We start from the raw sequence: 25236 nt of genomic DNA on the forward strand, positions 1-25236 counted from the left end.
AAAAACATTTTAACTAAAAATTCCACCTGTTTCATGCATTGATATGTGATCAATTTTTTAGCTGTTTGAGTACCGCCAAGCATCAATTCACAACAACTCATAACAAAAATAGGATTTTTGCAAAGACCCCACTTCTTGCCATACTTTGTAGAAATTCATGAAGAAATTGTTGTGATCATTGAAATGATATAGCGTAAAACCTCGTCTACAAGCATATATAGTGTTTTTGATGAAAGTTAAATTAATACGAAACAAGCGTAAATATATCACAATACAATTGATTGGTCTTACAATAATACTTGTTTGTATTTGCATGGATCTGTAATTTATTTGCTCCAATTCCATAATGGCACCTGGAATAATTTAGCTTTCATCAGAAGCACTCTATATGCTTGTAGACGAGGTTTTACGGTATCTTGTATTTGGGAACAAACACAACATCTACAACAATGATTTACCCTTCCTGTCTCTCCATCAATCAATGTTGGAACAGATTGGAAAACGGCTGAAGACTTTGGTATTTCTCAACATTGCACAGTCATTGGTTTAGTTGGACAAGTTAATGACATTTTAATCACCTGTTATGTTACGGACAGGTGTCAATCATTTTGTGACAGGCTGTATTCCATTACTGTATCTAACATGAACAGAATTCAGTGGGAATTTTAACACATGCATGTCAAAAGGCTGTGCTGTATGAAGTGGGGGAAAAGTAAGAGGTCAGATTACAAAGTTCAGACTATGCCATGTTAAACTAAGGGATCAGGGGTACTTTTTGTTATTGAAGCACATAAGTAGTATTTTACATCATTATCAATTGTGCCATAGTCATATTATGGTAAATACTGCAAGGAATCAGATAAGTTAAAGTACTCTGAATGCATTATTATAAAACAGTATTTTTTAATAACTTAAAATAAAGAAGAAGCTTTGTGATAATAACAGCACTTTGATAGCCATGGTAACTTCTTCTTCCTGTATATGTGCATAACTCAATTTGAGTATTGTCGCATGGGCTTAACGTGCACAGTTTTACCTATGCACAATCCTGGAACCTAGGATTGATTGCAGATATCAGAACCGGGGATGGTCCCCTTCTCTTTTCGAATAGCTCTGACACTTAACGTGCACAGGGTTTAACTCTTCCTGTTCACACACTACCTATATCGCACACACACTACCTATATCTGCATGTGCTAAGCAGTGTATGGGGGTGAGAAGAAATTCTACAATTTTATTCTGTAAACTGAACACAATTGTAGGATTTCCCACCTTATAGGAACATTTTGGGAGAGGAAGAGAATTCTCGCCTAAGGCAAGCCCAAGGCTCGAACCCTTGCTGATCGTATTCTCCTAGCCCGCAGCAATGCCTTAACCACTCAGCCATCTCACCCTCTACGATATATACTATAGATATCAATTTTGAGTATTACCTTCATGTAACATCCACAGTGCAGAGTTAAGGTCCATTCATACTATGCCCAATTGCTTTGCGGTGCGGTGCATTGCCGATTTGTACTCTCTTTTTAAAACAGCATATTTGGAAAGAAAAGGCTTTAGAAAAAAAGGAGTTTGTACTATCTTCTAAAGATGTTTAGACAGAAAAGGGCTTTGTACTATTTACTGAAGATAAGGACTTTACTAGCATTTTTAGTAAGGATTGTGTGCTACCTTCTGAAGACAGCATATTTGGAAAAAAAGAAACAAGCTTTGTACTATCTTCTGAAGAGAGCATACTCAAGAACTTTGTACTATCTTCTAAAGACAGCGCATTTGAACAATAAAGGCTTTAGGAAATAAAAAAATTTGTGCTATCTACTGAAGATAGCATATTTGAAAAGAAAAGAACTTTGAAGGAAAGGACTTTATACTATCTTCTAAAGACAGCATATTTGGAAAAAAGAAAGAAAAAAGCTTTGTACTATCTACTGAAGAGAGCATACTAAAGAACTTTGTACTATCTTCTGAAGAATTTGAAAAAAAAAAGGCTATAGGAAATAAAGAACTTTGTGCTATCTACTGAAGATAGCATATTTGGAAAGGAAAGGACTTTGTACTATCTTCTAAAGACAGCATATTTGGAGAGAAAAAAGAACAGAACTTTATACTCTCTACTGAAAATAGCATATTTGAAAAAAGGGCGTAAGGAAATATAGAGCTTTGTGCTATCTTCTGAAGACTGTGTATTTGGAGAAAAAATGCTTAAAAAGAAAAAAGTTTTATACTATCTAGCCTACTGAAGATAGGAACAAAATAGCTTTATACCGTCTACTGAAGATAGCATATTTAGAAAGAAAAGAGATCTGTTTATCTACTAAAGATAACATATTTATTAAGGAAAGGACTTTGTACTATCATTCTGTAGGAAGAAAATGACTTTGTACTATCTACTGAAGATAGCATATTTAGAAAGAAAAGAGATCTGTTTATCTACTGAAGATAGCATTTTTATTAAGGAAAGGACTTTGTACTATCATTCTGTAGGAAGAAAATGACTTTGTACTATCTACTGAAGATAGCATATTTAGAAAGAAAGAGTTCTGTTTATCTACTGAAGATAGCATATTTATTAAGGAAATGACTTTGTACTATCTTCTGAAGATAGCATATTTAGAAAGAAAAGAGATTTGTTGTATCTAATGAAGATAACATTATTATTGAACAAAGGCTTTGTACTATCTTCTGAAGACAGCATATTTGAAAAAAAAAAAGGCTTTAGGAAGAAAAGAGCTTTGTGCTATCTACTCGAAATATCATATTTGGAAAGAAAAAAACTTTGTACTGTACTATCTTCTGAAGACAGCATATTTGGAGAAAAAGGCTTAAAAAGATAACATATTTATTAAGGAAAGGACTTTGTACTATCATTCTGTAGGAAGAAAATGACTTCGTACTATTTACTGAAGATAGCATATTTAGAAAGAAAAGAGATCTGTTTATCTACTGAAGATAGCATTTTTATTGAGGAAAGGACTTTGTACTATCATTCTGTAGGAAGAAAATGACTTTGTACTATCTACTGAAGATAGCATATTTAGAAAGAAAGAGTTCTGTTTATCTACTGAAGATAGCATATTTATTAAGGAAATGACTTTGTACTATCTTCTGAAGATAGCATATTTAGAAAGAAAAGAGATTTGTTGTATCTAATGAAGATAACATTATTATTGAGGAAAGGCTTTGTACTATCTTCTGAAGATAGCATATTTGAAAAAAAAGGCTTTAGGAAGAAAAGAGCTTTGTGCTATCTACTCAAGATAGCATATTTGGAAAGAAAAGAACTTTGTACTGTACTATCTTCTGAAGACAGCATATTTGGAGAAAAAGGCTTAAAAAAGAAAAGAAATCTAGTCTACTGAAGATAGCATATTTAGAATGAAAATGCTTTAGAGAGAAAATAGCTTTATACTATCTACTAATGATAGCATATTTAAAATGAAAAGACTTTAGGAAGAAAAGCTACTGTAGGAAGAAAAGTACCATCTACTCAAGATGTAAGGGCATGTTGGCGCAGCGGTACAGGTTCTGCCTTGTAATCGGTGGATTGCGAATTCGAGTCCAGCGGTGCCATTGTGTTGTGCTCTTAGGCAAGGCGCTTTACCTTACTTGCCTCTCTCTACCCAGTATACATGAATGGGAATTGAACCAGTCATATAACATTGTGTAAAGTTAGATCATTTTTCCTTTCATGTCTATTGCCAGTTTGAGGCTCTCCTTGTGGAACCGTGCAATGGCAAATAGTAGTGATCCCTTTCATTGTCATAATCCTATCGTTTTAGGTGCTGTTGAAGAGACTAGGTGATACTCTCAAATCCTTTAAGCCTTGTGTACAGTCTTGCCATGGATATTGAGATTATAATTCCTTTAACTCTCACATAACCTTATCATTTTAGGTGCTGTTGAAGAGACTAGGTGACACTCCACTGTTATTTGAAGCCCCTCTTAGTCTTGTGTACAGTCTTGCCATGGATTGTGAGATTACTCAAAGAGCTGATGCCAAAGTTATTATGGGTGAGTATTTTCATGTTGTAAATGTTGTAATGAAAAAAATGCCTACCGTATTTCGTCAAATAAACGCCCCCAGGGGCGTTACATTTTCCCGAGGGGGGGGGCGTTTATTCAAGGTCAATTTTAGAACAATAATTCCTGTTAAAATCATTAGGTAAACTAAAAACACACGCTAAAATGACGAACTATGAACAAGAAACACTGACTTCTGGCTCACTTCCGGGTTTCTGATCCAGATTTTTGCCAATTATTGACGCTATTATCGACCAACGACCATGTGCGCAACTTGGTAAGCTTACTACACAAGATAGCATGGAAATATCGGCATTTTTGAAACATCTTGGTTGAAAAACGTGGTGGGGGCGTTTATTTGAGGGGGGCGACTATTTGACAAAATACGGTATGTATACTTATCCATGGGGGCAAAATATGACTCGCTAGTCTGCATTCAAAATGGTGGCCACGATGTAAATAATTTCCACTGCAATTATTGGCAGGATGAAATTTGTCGGGAAACCTTTCACCCTCCTGTTATACAATTTTTAGCACAATGCCTTGTGTGAAACCCTCGCCCAAGTGTACTTTGTGAAAATCTTATCATTTTAAATTATAAATGCAATTTACTGTAAAGATTTGCCTAATAGCACACATGGCCTCCTTTGCCTTAGGGTAAATTTCGCTTACAAATAGAGAGCTCCCTCCTCTGAAAATCCCCACAAAAATTAAGGGATTGTGCCCTTATTTGCAGTGGGATTTTTACCAGAGGGTACTTTTAGTCTGTGCCTACAATTATGTCAAGGGAGCCCATATGTGCCATGAGGCAAATCTTTATAGTGTTGTGGGGAAAGTATGATAAAAACTGTAAAGTTTGCTGTTTAGTTTTAACTTTTAGTATTAGAAGGAAGAATTGGACACTCAGACCTGGTATGCCTATCTATCATTCCAAATAACCAGGAGCAATTCATATCACTCTGCAAGGCAATTCATCATCTGGGATTGTGATATCGTTACAAGGATTGCCAATTTTATGGACAACTCCATTTGAAATCTACACCCCCTGTGTGGGAGATTAATGTCATGTTTTCAAAGGGGGTGTATGGATTTCAACCAGAATAGCCCAATGGGTACACACATCTACTACCCCGGAACACAATTTATAATTTACTGAGTTCGGCAGAGTGCAAGACTATCGTAAGTGCAGTAGAATGTAATAGCTGCTGTTTGCAATATTTCAATAAATGTACTTATTTTTGATCAGTAACAAATTAAGAACCTAAACTACGTGTAAAGGTGATATCTTAGGTTGGTTAAAGGCCATCAGGAAAGTAATGCAGAACAACAACAATTTACGATGAGGGGGAGCTATAACATTCTACTGCACCTACAATAGTGTTGCACTCTGCCGACGGTCTATGATATTTTACAAGTAGAATTAGTTATAGTATTATCAGTTTTGACTTTTATTTCTATCAAAGGTAAAAGTGCATTAGCAAGAAGAAAGAGCAGCAAGCTTGTGCGCAATGAAATCAGACAGGAATCAGATTACATGAAACCACAGAGCCCTAGTAAACATGGAGTAGCCTTGCCAACATTAACAGAAGGTGAAGAAATCACAGATGCGTTTAGGATTCCTCCAGAAGGGGAGATGACTGTACAACAAGCTGAGGAAACATTTGAAGGTGGGTGCATTGACTTAGGAAGATTTTCAACATGGGGGGGACTGAAACTTGAACAATTTTTGGTGGGCCACCCTGGGGGTTTCCTCCCCTCGGGAGTCAGAAAATTTTGCAAAATATAGGTCACAAACACCCATTTTCCCTCTATTTTATCATAATTAACTTCACATAGGATTATGGGGGGGGGGGGGGCTGAAAGGTATTCCAGCCCCCACCAAAATTATTGAGGGGGTTGTGCCCCCAAGCCCCCCGGCTCCTAAGCCTATGGGGTGGATGTTTCATATTATACAAATGTCATCTACCCATGTAAACGTTAAAATATAATCATGAGGTGAAAGAACGATTTTGTCCGTTTCACAAACCTGTATGGCGAGTGAAATAGAATGATCCATCTTTTTACCATTACAGAAATTGAAGACGGTATTTGATTTATATCACTTGTACATAAATTCTATAACTTAAAAAAAAAAAAATTATTCTCTTTTGTCAATACAACACACAATTGGCTATTCCATTTAAAATCTACCCCTGTTGAAGATTTTGGAAATGTTTTTTACAGGGGGAGTATGAATTTTAAATGGAATGAACGCATTGGGCAGCTCCATTTGAATTTCATATACCCTCTGAATCTTCTACTGAGGGAGAGTGAGTTTCAATTGGAGCTACTAATGTGATCATTCCATTTGAAATTCATACGCCCCCTGTGGAGGATATTTCCAAAATCTTCCACAGGGGTAGTGTGAATTTCAAATGGAATAGCCGAATGTTAACATCAAACACTACAAATTTCAGATTCTGACAAGTTTCTAGTGGTGTTAAAAGGAGCAATGGTGCTAGGAGAGAACAGTGACTGGACATGCTCAGAAGGAGAAATGCTATGTAAGTTATCCTCCACATAATAGAGATATTGCGATTTCCATAAAAAATGACATTGTGATTTCACATTTTGGACACCTATGTTGTATTAAACGCACATGTTAGGTGGAAATAAGCTGATTTTATGACATGTCGAAGTTCATGCAAGGTGCCTAATTTTCAGCACAAAAAAGTCTCATTTTAAAAGTAATGTCATGATATATGGATGAGGTGGTCCTTAATCTACCAAAATATACTGTTTTGGGGCAACTATAGCATTTGGGGAGCACATAAATACAATTAAGTTTAAGCAGCATGTTAACCTTGGTTTTTAGGCAAAATCAAAAGCATGTTGTATTGAATTTGGCAGAGAGTCGGTAACCTGCGGTAACCATTAAATTTTCAATCACAATGCCCTCTATCGACCAGATCAGATAAGCTCAGATATTAGTCTTTGTTCCAGCTACCTTGTCCTCCTTCGTGACGAATGGGCACAATCCAGTTTGGAACAGAGACTAGCAATATTTAACACAGTTTTCAACGTCGTATAAACGCACGGCCCAACGTACGTGCCACGCACTACATATGTAACATTTTTAAGATTAATGTAAGATTAAAGAAGGTAATCAACACTAATTTTTACCTTATTGGTCAAATTAGATGCTCTGATGGGACATCCAAAAACTGTTTATTTTCTAGGCAAAACAGTGCTGTAAGCCAGTGAAAACAAATTCATATTTTATTTTTGTTCTTCACAGGGGTACCAAGGAAAGTTAAACACAAAACCAAACTTACTGCTAAAGGAGATACTCTGACTTTACAACTCTCTGGTGCTACTGTATTAGAAGCATGTGGTAAACATCCACACACAAAATTATATGTGCCATCAACTCTAAAATAAAGAGTCTGACTGTAGTGGGAAAAGACTCATACTGCTTAGTAAAAACCATGTTACAAACTGCCTAACTTTAATCATGTTAAAACTTGCCTAACTGCTGTCTTCTGATTGGTTGAGAAGTATGTACTCTATTATTGGCTGAAAAGTGTGTGCTCTGATTGGAAGCTGAAGCTGTATTGGGCTATTCCAGCTGAAATCCATACACCCCCTTTCCTCATTCCTTCCTTACAGTGTAGACTTCACTGGTTAAAGATAAATCACACTGTAGTATTTTAGAAGCATGCAGAGAAAACAATAACATAGGAAGAACCATGTGCAAAATGTGTACAGTACAGGCTAGACACCCCATTGCAAAAACATTACCTTAATCTCCTACACAGGGATGTAAATTTCAAATGGAGTGGCCCATTCAGTTAACCCCATTTGAAATTCCCACTCCCTGTGTGGAGATTAAAGCCTTAATGTACGATCTTTTAAATTTTTAGATTTTTCTTTTTTTTCTTCCAAAATGATAATATGTAATCATTATGAAAGTTCCCAATACATTTGGACGCGAAAAACATTGGGAATTTGCAAAGAAACAACATCATAAACTTCACCTCTATCACTCGAAACATCTCGCACTATTTGGATTAGGACAGCGAGTGCGACCTCAGAGTTAGTCTCCTCTGCTGTTAGTTTAGTTACGCTCCCTCCACATGTGGAGGGAGCGTGAACTAAACTAGTTTTGGAGACTACGGTTTATGCGATCGTGGCCGACATAAAATCATAATCTAAAAAATTATGATTTTATGTCGGACCAACAGAAAATCATCCCGCTTTACTACAAATAGGGCGAATTTGACAGTTTGCTCATAGATTTAAGTTAGAACATGTGTAAGTATTACAAATATGCCCAAAAATCGGGTTTGAAAAAAATAAAGGTAAATTCTGAAAAAAAGATTGTACATTAAGGCTTTAAGGTCATGTCTTCATAGGGGGTGTATGATTGAGACGTGCTCTGATTGACTGAATCTTTTTAGAGCCACAAGTCTTCTAACCTAACTCCATTGCCTGCAGGAAAGTGCCCATTTTGGGCCTTGGACCACAGATGCATGCAACACTATACCAGTTTTCACCTTGATGTTGCAGTGACGTCAACAAGCATTTTATTGGGCACAGCCTCAAATCACTAGTGTTTGCTCAAAGCACTGGCGTACACACACACGATTAAAGACACCACATAGATGCCTGAGTGAAACGGATGCTTCAATACGATGCCACTGCCACATCAGGGTGAAAAATGGTATACAACAGAGCAGCCACAGGCAACTTGCAAGTAATCCAACTTCCACACACACTGTAATTTTGGACCCTTTTACTGAACCATCAGTGCAGAGGCTGTAGCAATGCATCTTCAAATGACAAGACTGTTACCTTGTAGCTGATTAATGAAGGGCAATCTGGCACTCAGAGATCATAAAAAACTAGCAAATACTAGTTATAAAAAAAGATATATATATATTCTTGTTGCCTAACTAAACATGCGCAGCATATTAACACCTGCGGTGGCAACTTCCTATAATAATAATTTATTGTATTTGTGACATGATCTGGTCCATGGGGGCCAAAGGAGGCATTTTTGAAAATTGAGTTACTGTAATTATTACATTAAACTTACAATAGGCTATCATTTACTGAAAACACCAAAGGTCTAGCATACTTGGTTTTAAAGTTATGAAGTTTTTTGATGTCTATTTTCTTATGTATTTTATTGTTTTTTTACTCCATATTTTTACCGTTATCTCAGTTTCATATTTGCTGCCTTTGGCCCCCATGAACCAGATCGTGTCACATTAGTTACTCATAAGGAACATAACTTCTTCATATTTAACTTCTAAATTTTCTTTTAAATTCACAATTTAAAAAAGTTTTCTAACAGAAAATGTTGCAATAAATTCCAAAATTGTACATAAATTAATTTTTTGAAAAATTAACAAAAATTGAGTGTTTCCTATAAGATTTTTTATAATTTTTAGATCACTTATGCCTTTCTTTTGCCAATGTATATAACATTATGTTTTAATTCATGCATTTAAAAGAAAAGATCAGCTGTAACTATAAAGTATGTAAATGTAAATTTTTATGCATGAACACATTTATGTGCATGAACACGCATGAATACATTTCACATTTATCACATTACGTCATTTGGCAAGAAAAACCTCCCATGTACCTGTGGCCCTTGAACATGTTTAAAAGAAAACTGCCAAGAGGTTACATAGGTTTTGCTCTAATTAACCATGTTCAGGGGCCAATGACACATAGGAGGTTTTTCCTGCTCAACAACAAATTTAAATAAGTTTATACTGGACACCTCACATCACCATGCTTTTATTCCCCATTATTTTTTATTAAGTGTAACCCTCAACTGGGTCATTTCACTACTCTGCAAAAGTTGGCAATGATTCACTCACCGTGTATTTAGTGGGGAGACTAGAAGTAGGCATGTCCACTAAAAATTGAAGTACTTTTAAATTGATTCAGACCTAACTTATTGGCTGGGAATTGATGAAAGAAACATTTGGGCGTTTAAATATTGGACGTTTCATTCCAGAGATATGGCCTTTTGAGTGTTACGGTTTTATATAGGGCTGCTAGAACATGTTAAAAAGTTAAAGTCCAAAAAGGATTACTAACAGAAAGTGCAATTTTAAGGTACTTTTTCTTAATGTATTTATTAACTAGCATTATCTGGAACAATATATTTGCTTATAACAACATGAAAATAAGATCATCCTGAAAATTTAATCAATTTTGTTGACATCAAAACCCATGGTTTGTTTGGTGAAACCGCAAGCATGATCATAGATGGTCGCCATGGAAAATATCTCCATAGAGGAGATGAACAATAAGTGCATTATTTCAAATGAATGGCGGTAGTCTTAAACATTGTTCAATCTTTTACGGTCAGCACATTTTATCTTCAAAAATTATTATATTTCATCATGGCATAATAAGTTTGGTAATATTAATCACTACCAATTTTGAGAAATTTGCTCCAACTCAAAGGTTATCTTTAATACATTGAGCAATACACTGTGTGTGCATGGAAGCCATGATGGATAGCATATGAAATGGACATGGTAGTGAGAAGTGCATGATTTGAGATGGGCCGTGGTAGGCTTAAACATTCTTAAATTTCTTAACATCCTGTACATTTTGTCTTCAAAAATAGTTACATTTTATGACTATGTAAGTTTGCTTGTCTGATTCACTCCAAATTCGGAAATAATTGCGTTTGAACACCTGATGCATGGAATGGTGTCACTTCAACCAGTTCTCATCTCATTAAATTTTTCATTAAAAAAAGTTGATCTCTGCATGGAGGTCTTTACTGACCAATCAGGAAAAAGTTTGGTTAATGTTTTCCGGTGGAATCAGGAATTTCTTGAAACACCCTGATATAGGCCTACATTTGGATCAAAAACAAGTATGTACGCCATTTAACAGGCCTGGGATTTCTTGTATATCGATCAGTTTCTCCATAGACAATACGTGTGTGAGTGCACGCACACAGTAAATGAAAAATCGTTCTATAGTGGAAACTGTATGGACAGTGGGCATCCCTACTAGAAGTACATAAACACTTTCAACCTGCTTAACCATCTCCAAACAGGGTGTCGACTGCAGAGAGCAATTTCCAATTTTTTTTACAAATTAAAATATTTCAAAATTATACATTCATGGCCATATTTGGAATCGGCATGAAAAATACATTAAAATTAATACAAACAAGTTCAGTATCTGAGTTTTCTTTAAGCATTTTGCTGAAGGGGTGTTATCCTTTTAATTGTGGATTTTTCATCTGAAGGGGTACAAAACATTGCTCAGAGGGTATATTTTTTATTTTATCAATGTGTGTCTCAATTTTACTGAATTGTTGACCCAAAATGTTCGCTAGTAAGTACTATTTATTACTACTAACCCGTGACCCCACTAGCTACCGTTATAATCCCATGGTTCATTATCATAAAGGGTAAAGTTTTTTTTATATCAAATCATTGAATATACGAACATGTAAGTTTTCAAGATTTTTTACGTGTTGGACTGTTCACTTTGCATTTGAAGGGTACAGAAAGTGTGTGAACACGTAAATAATGTGTGATTTGTGCGTTAAAGTAAACCTTGCCTAGTATTGATGCAGAGGTTCTTGAGATAGCTCTTCATATTTTCAAAAAAATATCTCAAAACTTGGAATGTTGAAGTCTATGACCACACTCGCTACTTATCAGTTTTATCGACTTCCAGCTCACCCACACACAGTGTCATCGACCCTATATCTTCATGGCAGAAATCGCCATGGTAGGTTGAATCCACAGCCACGATTGGCCATTTGGTTCAGACCTTTGAAGCTCTTTGAGACGAATAATTAGTCGAGGGACATGACTTAGGCTACTCACAATAGCCGGTAATCGATCTTGGTTGTGCGTGAATAAGCTTGTATACCCCATTGAGGTCAATGGTCATCGACTTTTATACTGCCTAGTAGTGAGTGCAGCTGTACTACGTTGTAGTCCATACAGGACCAACGCAATATAAAATTAGAGTTTTGGTCCGATTTTGAGTTCAAAGCGCACGGCCAATTTTCAAAGCGCATTCTAGTGACCATCATATCTGTTCAACACATATTTTCAAGTGTATGAGACCACATCTGGTTTCTTGAGAAAAATTCATTTACGGGAGATATTCATCATTTTCTAACCCAGTATCCGAAGATTTTCGTCTGATATCAAAATCGTGCATAGCAATTCACGTGTATCGATCCCGTGTATTCATTTTAATGTCTCTGCTGCACCAAATAATTATTAGCCAGGCGGTGTCGGTGTGCCACAGTCACCCATACTGTTTCTTTTGGGAGTGTTACCTATTGCCCACCTCAAAAGGCAGTTGACGGCGAGGCTACCCGCATCACCCAAATTGTTTCTACTGGCACAGTTACCGCGTATTACCTTTCATCACCTTGCATTTCCACAAATCACCCATCAACCCTTACATTTATGCTCTGTAGAAGCATGTTATTTAGGGATTCAATCATGTTTCACTGTTGTTCATCACCGATTAACAACGATGCGTCGGAGTGGTTTACTTCGCGAGGGCAGCTTTAGCTGCCCGAGCGAAGTAAACCACACAGACGCGCCAGATGCGCCGGACACATAACGGTGAAACATGATGAATAACGGTGAAACATGATTGAATCCCTTTCAACAACGAAAACAAGCTAAAGATCGTCTAATTCACATGATTCTTTCATTCGGAATATCCGTTCGTCATTGCCACTCAACCTTGCAAGAAGATCAATGATTTCTCTGTTGACATTAGCAATAAATAAAGAATAAGAATAAAGCGGTAATGTTTAGCTTACTTTAATAACATATTAAGAAAGTGTTTACGCATAAGTTCCAGGCATGACAAATTTTACGCGCTCACACGTAACGCGTACGCTTAACCTTGCGTTCGCGTATACGCTACTGGAAGTGTGGATTCATCACGGATTAACAACGCTTGGCTCCTGTACAAAGGTATAGGAAGAGTTGTTGAATTGGTTTTATATACTGCGCACAAAAAATATCTGAACACTTAAAACAAAAGTAATATCTTAAAGACACTAAACCTAATTTGCCAAATGAAGTAGTCAATAGATGGAGAATTTTGTTCTGTTTATTTTGATACCTCATTTGGCATGATGCGACTTTATTTCCCCAGGTTAATACCAATTTGAATTAAAAAGAGAGCATTTCAAAAGTGACAAAATTTACGCGACTTGTCTCTCCAAACACAGTAATTATGAGCACGGCGAGCGAGTGTTGATCTGTCACACTGTAATGAGCCTGTTAAACAAGTCAGTATAGAAATCACCCTGAAGGATGAAATTGCCCAAATTTGTCCCTTTTGAAATGCTCTCTTGGTATGATTTGGGGAAATAAAGTCGCATTGTGCCAAATGAGATATCCAAATAGGCAGAACAAAATTATCCATCTATTGATTACTGTATTTGGTAATTTCAGTCGAGTGTCATTAAGATACTGCTTTTTTTTTAGTGTTCCGATACTTTTTGTGTGCAGTATATAATGTGATTATATTTATTTTTCTACATTTTACTTTACTAATGTATAATTATTATATAATAACAGCAATAATTTTTAACCATTATTATTATATAATTTAGGATGTCTATATGATCCAATATATGTATATGTTTATTTTGCACAATAGAGAGTTTATGAAAATAAAATATCTAGAGACTTTTTTTATCAATCTTGCTAGTGTCACTGCTTTATTTCCTTATAGTATACATTAGGCCAAAAAAAATTGTTTGTTTGTCCACGTCCGACCGACCGTGTCTTTTTTGCGTTGAATGTGCTAGTAAAACAGTGGTTAGTATAAATTTAAAGAAAGAAAATGTAAATAAAATGAACAGTATAACATGCAGAACCATCTCAAGAGTTAAACCAGTAAAGTGCTGTGTGTTTTGACTTATTTACCAGTCTTCAAATTGTCAGTTTCAAGTGCAATATCTGTAAAAAAAAAAAAATCCGACCTACCGACCCAACTGTTTCATAAGCCTCTATGGACAAACAAACTTTTTTTTTTTGTCCTTACGTTCAGGATTGAAAGAAATCAGTTCAAGAAATGGGCTATTCCAAATGAAATTCATACACCATCTGTGAAAGAAATAGCCTTAATCTCCCACACACACAGGGAGTGTGAATTTCAAATGGGGTTACCCAAATGAGTGACTCCATTTGAAATCCACACCCCCTGTGTGAGAGATTAAGGTCATGTCTTCCATAGGGGGCATTTGTATTTCAACTGGAATAGCCCAATTTCACTAACAGTTACAACACGTCATAAATCCTTCAACCATTGTACCTTCAAACCCATTGTAATATAAATCCTATGAACAAGTTATGTTGTGATTAAAATTATGATGCATTGTAATTCTTTGGGAAATTGATCCCAGCTCCCATGAAAGTTGCTCATACACTTTTCCAAATGTCCATGTCTCAGTGGAAGAAACTGTTTATAAAAGTTCAAGGAATAAAATTTTCCAACCTTTTCATAATTTCCAAGGTCACAAAGATTTATGTTTTTAAACATGTACATGTAGGCAATAATGAAAATGATACAAAGGGTTAACACCACCACTTTCAAACAAAAAGAGTAATAGCAGCATGTAAACTGATATTGGGGACTGTCATTTTGACATTTGCTCAGGTCATGTGACAGGAAAATTGTAAACACTACACTAAATGAACACGCTGTGATCGTGTTGTAAGCTACACCACTGCTAACTGAACTTTTTCAGCAAAGAGTAATGTTTTGATTCACAGCTTCTATTTAAACATATGATAGCCTAGTATTTCAGTGACTTCTTCCTCTTATAGTCTTCAATTTACCAGTTAAATCTTATCTGGGGCAGGAAGTCACAATATTTTCTGAAGAAATGCTTCATCCCTCCAACCATTGTGTGAGACAGATTTCCAATATCCAACATAGCCCATTTTGGTTGCGTGTTATATTATCCCTTGTTGAAGATGCAACAATCTATTGAAAACAGAATCTTCTTAACTCATTTTGGGTAAATGTTAGAATGTACACACATGGGCTGTAGCAGTCAGATAATATCCAGATCATTTGATACTGCCACACTTTGAATATAACATGCAGTGAGTGATTAGACCCTATGTTCTCCATCCTAAATATACAAAAAGTAAACATTCCCATAATGTTTGTTCATTTTGTAGCCTAAAAAATACAATATCAAAAGTCCACTTTTTGTTCCGGTATATCAGAAGTTCCAGTCTTTGCTGTTGATGATGAATCTGAAGAGCTATCAGCTGTGGCTGCTGATGAACTTGCTGTTGCTGATGAATTACCTGGACTAACTGTGCCAAGTGCTGCTAGCTGTAATTATGAAAGAGATATTTATTGATTAGCTCATTTTGAATCTGACAATTTGCTAATGTTAATGTTTTAGTGTGGCTAGAACTTATAATTTATAAGGATTTCATATTGTATTGTACATATTGTTAAAAGATTTACTTAACACAGGTGAAATTTTATTTATAACATTCGGCCAAAAGGCTAAGCTCAATAATGCTCAGAGGCTACTAAATTAAAGGAATGCCAACCAAATATGACGGGACAGGGATATGGGAAGAGCTACAATTTTAGAAGCAGGAGGAAAACCTGAGCACCTGGAGAAAAAACCTTTGAAGATGAACATGAATCGGCAACCATACTCACACGTGGCAATGAATTTAGTATTAAGACACTCTTCTCCCATTAAGCACAGGGCATTGTATACAAACATCCAGGCATTACGGAACTGCCTGAGATCTTTGTCATTAACTGTATGGTTTGAGTCAAAATACAAATATCATGATTTTATGGCTATAGTGAAATACTTTGTATGAATGATATACTTACTCTTTGCATTGCTTTATGTGGTTTACCAATGGCCAATCTGCAAAAAAATGACAAAGAAATAAGCTTTTCACTAGAATAAAACTAGAGATACAATATGTGTACAAATCAGAAATTTCTGATACAGCGGCAGAAAGACATATCTCCATTACCTGCTGTGTATGATTGCTGGGGATATGCTTATCAACTCAATGCACAGTGTATTCCCCAACAAGCCAACTCATACATTTCACAATTTTACACACCACAGCTAATGGAGATAAGTCTTTTTGCCGCTGACCCATTTCAATCTTAAATTTTACAAAGTGGATACAAGATAAATAGGAACCTAGACCTGTCTCATTAATTTCCAATGCTTGGCACTCATTTATACATGCCACTAAACCTACTCAACACAAAATGCCTGTTGTCTTATAACCAGCTTCAATGCACAATCAATATTAATTTAAGGTTGGTCTGAACCAAGGCATGTTTTAAAAATGCAGAATTCCACTTTTCTTGAATTCTATATTCATTAGTCTGTGTACTTTAAGTTTGAACTGAAAAATTTTAGGTTTTTAATTTTTTTACCAAATTTCTATCATTTTTAAATATGGTATTTCACCCTTTTCCATCTGAAATCGTCCACATGGTCAATGGCGGGAAATCTTGCCAATCTTGTTGCTAAACGGGCGTGTATGTTTGCCTTACGCCCAACGCAAAAACGCATCAAGCCTGACCGCATTTCCCTGTGTGCTACTAATAACACGTGTGCGATTCAACCTCCCCTGTATCTCGCGTGAGACTTAAAAACAACTTCTCTGACCGAAGACATGGCCGGCCGGGAAATTCATACAGCTTGATGAACAATTATTCCTCTTTTTTATGGAAAATATTGCTTGGATTTTCGTAAAACGTGCGCGGAAGTTGTATCTTAATTACGACTACGAGCTGCGCGAATTACAGGAATCAAGATTATCGCATTTGAAAACAAGGGTTGCTTGATTGCTGTCTACTGCCACTTTTGATACAAAACGGCGATTTAAAACGTGTTCATTTTCGTGCATGTTTTCAATTTTTCGTGCAAGCTAACAGATTCATTATAGAAAATAAAGGTAAGATTTTGGTCTTATCGTGTACAGCTCCTTTTCCTCTAGGAGCCGTTTTTTCATTTTTTCAAATTTCCGTCCAAAAACAAAAATATACACCAGTATTGCCTAAATTAGGCTGAAACTGTCAAATTTCAACCATTTTTATCAAATATTTCTAAAAGATGGTCAAAATTTAAAAAAATAAAAAACGGATCCTAGATTTTCATACCTAGTTTTTGAAAATCAATAAGAAAAAATGTTTACTGAAAAAATAATTACCGTATTGGTCCGAGTATAGTCCCACCCGTTTTTTATGTGAACATTTTTCACAAGTGGGGTGGGATTATACTCAATTTCAACAAAAAAAAAAAAAACAAAAAATTCAAGATATTTTGTATTTTAATATGAAAATTGATACTTTTAGTTTTCATGTCATACTCTATTAATGATTTCAAAATGTATTCAAATTCAATGCATTTTGAAATCATTAATAGAGTATGACATGAAAACAAAGTATCAATTTTCATAAAAAAAATACAAAATATCTTAATTTTTTTTTTTTTTTTTTTTTTTTTTTAGGTCAACCATGAATGATCCTAGCATCTAGGTCTAGGTCCAGGGACACTCCAAAACCGAAAAAAAATCAACTTAAAAAAAAAAAAAAAATTTTTTTTTTTTTTTACAATTCTGAAATTTTTGAAAAATGGGGGTGGGATTATACTCGAGCATGGGACTATACTCGGACGAATACGGTAGTTATGGTGTACGCAAATTTTTGGTCAAAATCACGGTTTTTGATGATTTTCTCCAAAATTTAGGTTTTATAAATCAATCTGACATCACCACTGGATTCGTAAGGTAATTTCCATTTGAATTATGTATACTTTTATACACTTTAGATCAACAATTTAGGAGTTAAAAGGCTAACACGTTTTCCATAATTCCATGGTTCAGACCAACCTTAAATAGATGGACTATTGCAGTTGAAATCCATACACCCCCTATGGAATACATGATCTTTATCACCCACAGGGGTGTAAATTTCAAATGGAGTCATCAGGTAACCCCATTTGAAGTTCTCACTCCTTGTGTAGAAAATTAAGGTCATGTGTTCCATAGGGGTGTATGGATTTCAACTGGAATATCCCAATAAGACGTCCAATTATGATGGGACATGTCCATGTTTGTGTTTTTTGTGAATATTAATGCATCAATACTCGACTTCACTGAATTGATGGAAACAATATGCCATAATATATATCTCATGTGATCCACAAAGAGAGAATAGAGCATTAGAGCTGTCTGACCTAATATCAAGTCAGTTTTCAAGTTATATGGAATGCATACACTTTGAAGTTTGAACACATTAAAACTACTTTGCTATTCTTAATTATTTCTTACTTGGGGTAATCCGTGATTGAGGCCTTCCAGTACCATGCAGGCTTTACATTTAGGATGGCTGGAGATGTAGTTACAATGTGTACATGTTCCCTGTTCCTAACCCTTACAGTTTGTTGCAGTGCGATTAAAATGACCTCAAACAAAAGAGTAGATGTGATTCGAAATATGAGCCAATCCTAAAGACTTGGATGCTTTTAAGCTTAAATCTTGCCTGTTACTTGGCTAATCCATTACTGGGATCTTCTAGCAGCATGCAGGTTTTACATTAAGGATGATTGGAGATATGCCTACAACAAGTATGTGTACCTTATTCCTAACCCTAAATCTTAACCCTAATTCTAAAGACTTGGATGGTTGCCTTTAAGCTAACATTATGCCCAGGTATCTTACTTAGGCAATCCTTGACTGAGGTCTTCCAATGGCATGCATGCAGGCTTTCCATAGGATGACTGGAGATGCCCCTCACGGATGTAGCTATATACAATGAGAACATGTACCTTATTCCTAAATTTAACCCTAATTCTAAAGACTTGGATGGTTACCGTTAAACTAACATTATGCCTTAGTTTCTTACTTAGATAATCCTTTATTGAGGCCTTCCAGTAGCATGCAAGCTTTACATATAGAATGACTGGAGATGTAGCTATAAATAGAACATGTTCCTTGTTCCTAAATCGTAACCCCTAATCCTACTAAGACTTGGATGGTTGTCTTCAAGCTAACATTATGCCTTAGTTTCTTACTTGGGTAATCCTTTATTGAGGCCTTCCAGTAGCATGCAGGCTTTACATATCGGATGACTGGAGATGTAGCCACAACGAGAACATGTTCCCTGTGTGGGCATTTTGACATCTTTCTTGATGCTAAGGCTCTCTCCTGAGTGTATGATATCTGTTGGAAAATAAAGCAATCACACAAATAAGATTTAACAGTGAAATGGGACAATGACAAAATCATGTTTTCCACAAATCATACTTCCACCAAATTGGCTAAGGTAGTACATTTAAGTATACTTTTTGGTACCAAATGAAGTAATGCGATTGTTCCTTAGCAGAGGTGAACACAAATTCAATATATTCTTTAAGCCAAGTAGGGTTTTTTTAAAGCATAAATAAAGCCTATTCAACTCAAATAATTGTGGATGTTCATGCGTTATATAATGAACTGAAGAGACAAATCATGCTGTTCAAAAGGACATAAGCAAACATGGTATCTTCTCCAGTTATACTATCTGGAATGCCCGTCACAGGGCTCATCTGGTCAACCTCATCTCAAGCTTTAAAGTATTGTGCTGTTCATTTGCCACTTGCATTATTGTATTTATAGCCTTAGTTAGGCATAAACTTTTTTTTATTTGTTGCTGTGTACCCTGCACCATATCTGGGTTAGCTTGTATACAATTAATCTTTGTTGCTTTGCCTGTCTGTATGCATTTTGCTTGCTTTGTTAAATTGACAACCTATGTCGAATCATGTTTGCAAACATTGCATTTAATTCTCTCAGAGATGTATACAGTTACTCACCAATAATTGAACTTGGTCTGATTTTCTCTAGATCTTTGAGATATGTTCTTGCATAGCCTCTGTATGCATTTGGGGAATAGATACACTCTGTAGAAAAATAATCCAACTTCTTGAAGTAAGCATACCTGTATGAAAAAAAAACACAGTCCTTCAATATATCACAACATCCTCCACTGCCAAAATGCCTTGGGTGTCTTACAGGAGCACAAAGTACTCAAATAATTTTGTTATTTGGAATTTTGAAAAATAAGCTATTATCATCACAAGTATCCCTCTAATAGGATTTTGCTGTTGGGCAAATCTGGCAAAAATGAAGATTTCTGGCCCATTTTGATTAAATGCACAAAATCATCCCAGTTGCTTTTTGGAGGGGGGAAGGAAAGATGGGACCACCGACCCCTCGGGTGCCAGAGACATGCATAGGCCTACCTTGCCACGGGGGTGTAAGCTTGCACGGCCAAGCTTTCCGTCGCCATGTGACTGTTTGCATGATGATGCAATGGAATCATGTGGGATACCTGCCCATTCATATGCTTTTGGAATTGAAGGTTTTTGATGTTTGGTACGGTTAGGGTTACTGAGTTGGAGTGATTTCAACTGGAACAGTTTGTGCACTAAAAAAAACGTACCAGATTTAGTTTCTGCAGTACTCACATTACTATTTCTTTCTCATAGGTGTACTTGAATGGTTTACATCTTGGAAGTGCTCCATCTGTGCCCTGAAAACAAAAATAATAATATTATAACAAGTTGTAGGGGGTTTCTCTGAAATAACTGGCAAATGAAATGTTTATTGCCTGAACCAAACAGAACAAATCAGGGAACAAACCAAAAGTTTGATGATGTCCTATAAGGTTCCTTATGTGAAATGTTGAATTCCAACCCAAAAGATCAACTTTGACTGATATTTTATCTAATCATTTCTATACGTAAAAAGACCTTTTGACTCCCTCCCTCCCCCTCAACAAAAGGGCTTTCGTTTATAGAATGTCATCAAACTTTTGGCTTGTTCCCTAATGAAATTACTTTATTGACAAATAAAACAGCTTTTGCACATCTTTTTTATGATTATTTTAATTGACCTCTACGCTAAGAGCTCTTTTCTTGCTGATATACCTTGCTTTCTTTGAAAATGTCCATCATCCCAAAAAATCTTGCCCCTCCCAATTTCAGTTTTATGGCCCATACCCATAGTGGGGGTGTTTCTTGAATGCATAAGTGCTACACATCAAATCAAATTAATACAAATATTGAAAAAAGGTAGGACTTTCAGCATACAAAGCCGTCAGCATTTTTACCAATGAGGCTATTTGCAGCTATATCGATACCTTAGGGTCTGTATTTTTCCACTAATGAGTCAAAAGGTGATGTTACGCTATTTAGTGTTGCAAACTTACTTCCATCACTTACACTCATAGGGACTGCTATGAGGGTTGATCAACAAGCATGGATAATAAATACTAATGAACAAAAACTCATTATACACTTACTGTTGTAATTGCTGTACATCGTCTTAGTCTTGCTATATCTCCTCTCAAAACTATGGAGGTAAAAAACCCGAAAAAAACATGTCAACTCCACAATGTATTTACTGTTTTTAACCCAAATTTAGAATTTTTCTTTTTTCAAATGTTTTGTTTAAATCCATACCCAAATGGTCCACTGGTCATATGGGTCAGAAAATGTATTTACCTGTGACTTGTCATTCCAAAGCAAAAATGTCAAATGTTAAGTTTAAAGATCCACAGGGGTCCCAAATAACCTTTAACCTTTCTGATCATAACTCCACGCCAATTGAAGTCTTAGATAGGTGAAACTATATATTTTCTGAATCTTTCTGATGAGATGAATGATTTGGCATGAGTTTGGACAAAATTTTATCAGTTTAAATTTGGACCCATGTAAACTTTAACCTTGGAAATCTAAAATTGACCAGGGTGCCAGTTTTACACCTACCCAGAATCTTATTTTCTACCACCATATAGAACAATAGTCAGTAGAGAAAAATCATTTGAACTAGCAAAGCATCCTACAGTTTATAACATGCTCTGCAACCGGACTAATATGGACCAAATGGTTAAATTACAGATCTCTTCAGTACTCTTTTTCTCTGTGAACGAAATCTTGCATAGATAATGAGTAACCAACATTGCTAATTTCAAAGTCAAAATGTGCTAATTAAAATTCATACACTTCTATATCAAAGCAGGCAATCAGAAAAGCGGTTAGAAAAGAATGTGGAGTGCATTGATTACTGATGTACAATGGCACTCCGTGTACTACACGCAATGCTCTAACACATGTTTGCGTCGCATAGGACCGACTCATTTTTGGGTGGGTTCCAACATTTTGAGTGATAATTTTGTTATAAAAAGAGCAAAAATCATGTGTTTTTCTTGTGTATGAAATACGTTACTAAATGCATATCACTTTGCTTGAGAAATTGTACAAATAATGCACTTGTACTATGATGTTGATGCGTCAAATGCACTCCCTCTGCGGGGCGCGTTCATAAGATGCATCAACATCTCAGTACGCATGCATTATTTTGTACAATTTCATTCCTAACAAGTGATATGCATTTATTAACCCATGTTTAGTTATACGAAAGTTATATGATATGATACTTACCATTCATTAGCACAGTTTCAGCAATATCATCTGCATTGTGACCTATAAAGACAGAAATATGACAGACACAAATAGGTCAAAGTAATGGACTGCGCAAACAAACTAATCCCAAGTTTAAGAATCCTTAACAATCTATGCCAAGAACTTTACCCTAATCTCTCAGAGAGAATAATCTGTGCTATAATACAGAGGTTATGATATAAAGTGATACAATGGGGGGGGGGGTGGTTACTATGTAGAAAAGGGTAGATACGTATGTGACACTGGTATGGGTTGCATTTTAACCTCTTATGGGTCATCTTTTATGCTGTTTCTTTATGGACGGTTTGGTGTTTTTTCAGTGGTCAACTTGGCTATACAAATGGGCCATTTTGCGGCTTCTTGTTTTGGTTGCTAGCAATATGGCAAAAGTCAAAAATTGGAATTTTCTGGAGGCAACTATAAGAATGGGGCATATATTTTTACAATTTGCTACTATAAATATGTGTTACCTTTTTTACCCACTGGCAGTGGCAGCACACCTGTATCAAGTTTTGAATCAAGTTCCCCCGGTATAATTATATTCACTATAAACTGCACTGACCTGATCCTGTATGAATACATTTATACAAACAAATAAATCACACACTTTAAACTGTACATAGAATACATTCACGCTTCAATAATATTCTATAAGACAAGTCAAGTTTGTACAGTGGCATTTCATACATATTGCTATCGTGGGTAGTGCCAAGTTTGCTGAATCTTTTAAATATAGATCACTGGATGTTTGCAGCTTTTTATAGATATTCATCGCAAATAACCTGGACCATTTTATGGACACAAAAGGGTGCAAAAACCAGCTCACAAAGGAACCAATGTTAATACGATTGAGGTGTTTCATCATATGTCAGTTATTGACAAATATATAGCACAAGGAAGTAAAGTAGGAATTAATAATTTGATCCTGTAAAGTGTGCCAAGGTGTCTATTGTATGATACATGTATATCAAAACAGCAGATACACTGGGCCCCTGCAAACTTGTGCTGACCTTGGAGCTCACGACCGACAAACACCAGATCAGCAACACATTAATGGTATTTTAGTTGGGATTTTACCCATTATGCGATTTTCTCCTGGTCTCATCACCATTCATTCCAATTAGTTTATGCATAGCTGATTATAGTGTTGTTACAAGTTGTCAAAGAGATATGTCACACACAGCCAGTAAAGTGTCCACACATGTGCCGACGAATGACACTAGCACTCTCACCTCTATGATCAGTGGCGGTGACAGAAACAAAAATTGAAGAGTATCAACGAAAACATCGGATCCAACAATCAACTATGGTGTGAACACTGTGTAACACCTATACAAGTAAACCTGTTTCAGGTAACACCATTGGTTCTTTCAGACTGTATCTTTTACTGATGTAAGTTACAGAATTTAAACTGAGCATGGATGACTTGTTAAGAGGGGTGATGTCATTGACTTTATTGTTATTAGTGAATTCACAGAATACAGTTTACATTACACCAGCAGATTTAACACCAAATATAGGAACAAGTGACTATCAGCTGCAGTGCATTATTGATAATTTCCAACTTGCTGTGAATCTTGCATTAGCATGGACCAAGGATGGTGAACTTATCAGTTGGAATTTCGATATTCAACCTATGTTTCAAGCCCGGTTTAGTACACGGGAAACATCTTTCGAATCAACAACTCTATATTTGCTTACTATATCTCAAGTGGGTGAAACACATGGTGGTGTTTATGAATGTCTTGTAGCTGATGGACAACCTACAAGTTACACCGAAGTAGCTTCTGCTCAGGTGACTGTCCAAATACCATATTTCCCTCCTTTTGGAAATCCAATGTGTTCACCTACTGATGGTACCATAGTCGTTGAAGGAACCCCATTACTGCTGTCGTGTACATCATTACCAGGTTTTCCTGAAGAAGTGAACATATTTCTGCAGCAAGGAGATACCGTTCTATCATCATCGAGTCAGACAGTTAACAATTTAAAGCGAATCAACCACCCATACACAGATGCTGTCTCATTGGCTGACAATGGAACAACATTTATATGTACAATTACTGGAACTGGGCAATACATTGGCATGACACGGTTTTGTACAATCGGTCCACTAGAGGTAGTACCTGGTATTCCACGAATAACACCAAGAATTCTGAACAAATCTGTTGGAGAAGATGCCATGTTCACTTGTACATTGTCTACTGCGGGTACCATTCAATGGCATTGGTACACAGAGCCACCAACACATTTATCTCGATATACTATAAGCCCTATTTCTGGAGGGCAGACATTCACACTCATGGATGTTCAATTTAATATTGATGAAATGAAGATTGTGGTATGCAGAGCAACTGTAGGAGGCATTGATTACGAAGACCGGGCATTTCTTCTCGTCTCACCAATTCCACAACATACTACAAAGTCTCTACCAATGGCTTCTCTTACATCTGACAAGACTGATTCTCCATTGCCTGACACACAGAGTTCAAATAACCTTGTGATTCCTCTAATTACAACAGCAATTATTCTTGTCATCTGTTTTCTTGTCATATTTGGCCTTGTTTTCAAGATGTGTCATAGCAAAAGTGAAGAAACCAGGAAAAATAGGGTGAATGATCAAATTGTAGAGTTGGACAGAAGAGAAGAGGATAGACAGAGAGATTTGAACATAGGACTCCCAG

At 36.1% G+C, this 25236-nt stretch overlaps 2 protein-coding genes across 2 annotated transcripts in view; one reads left to right on the forward strand and one right to left on the reverse strand.

The window, feature by feature from the left end:
* LOC140144710 (uncharacterized) overlaps positions 1 to 8099 on the forward strand; it is a 48746-nt gene extending 40647 nt beyond the window's left edge. The window contains exons 8-11 of the mRNA XM_072166521.1: positions 3894 to 4011; positions 5484 to 5687; positions 6477 to 6563; positions 7298 to 8099. Coding sequence (XP_072022622.1) covers positions 3894 to 4011; positions 5484 to 5687; positions 6477 to 6563; positions 7298 to 7440 — 552 coding nt within the window. The 3' untranslated portion in view covers positions 7441 to 8099. The remainder of the gene's footprint in view (positions 1 to 3893; positions 4012 to 5483; positions 5688 to 6476; positions 6564 to 7297) is intronic.
* A 5704-nt stretch (positions 8100 to 13803) lies between these two features.
* The window catches only part of LOC140144714 (cytoplasmic tRNA 2-thiolation protein 1-like), a 153172-nt gene continuing 141739 nt past the window's right edge, over positions 13804 to 25236 (reverse strand). The window contains exons 7-13 of the mRNA XM_072166524.1: positions 22532 to 22573; positions 21391 to 21440; positions 20555 to 20619; positions 19901 to 20025; positions 19121 to 19268; positions 15910 to 15946; positions 13804 to 15384 (exon numbers count right to left, since the gene is read on the reverse strand). Coding sequence (XP_072022625.1) covers positions 15241 to 15384; positions 15910 to 15946; positions 19121 to 19268; positions 19901 to 20025; positions 20555 to 20619; positions 21391 to 21440; positions 22532 to 22573 — 611 coding nt within the window. The 3' untranslated portion in view covers positions 13804 to 15240. The remainder of the gene's footprint in view (positions 15385 to 15909; positions 15947 to 19120; positions 19269 to 19900; positions 20026 to 20554; positions 20620 to 21390; positions 21441 to 22531; positions 22574 to 25236) is intronic.

The sequence above is a fragment of the Amphiura filiformis genome, unplaced genomic scaffold (genome assembly GCF_039555335.1).
Source record: "Amphiura filiformis unplaced genomic scaffold, Afil_fr2py scaffold_74, whole genome shotgun sequence".
Taxonomy (NCBI): Eukaryota; Metazoa; Echinodermata; class Ophiuroidea; order Amphilepidida; family Amphiuridae; genus Amphiura; species Amphiura filiformis.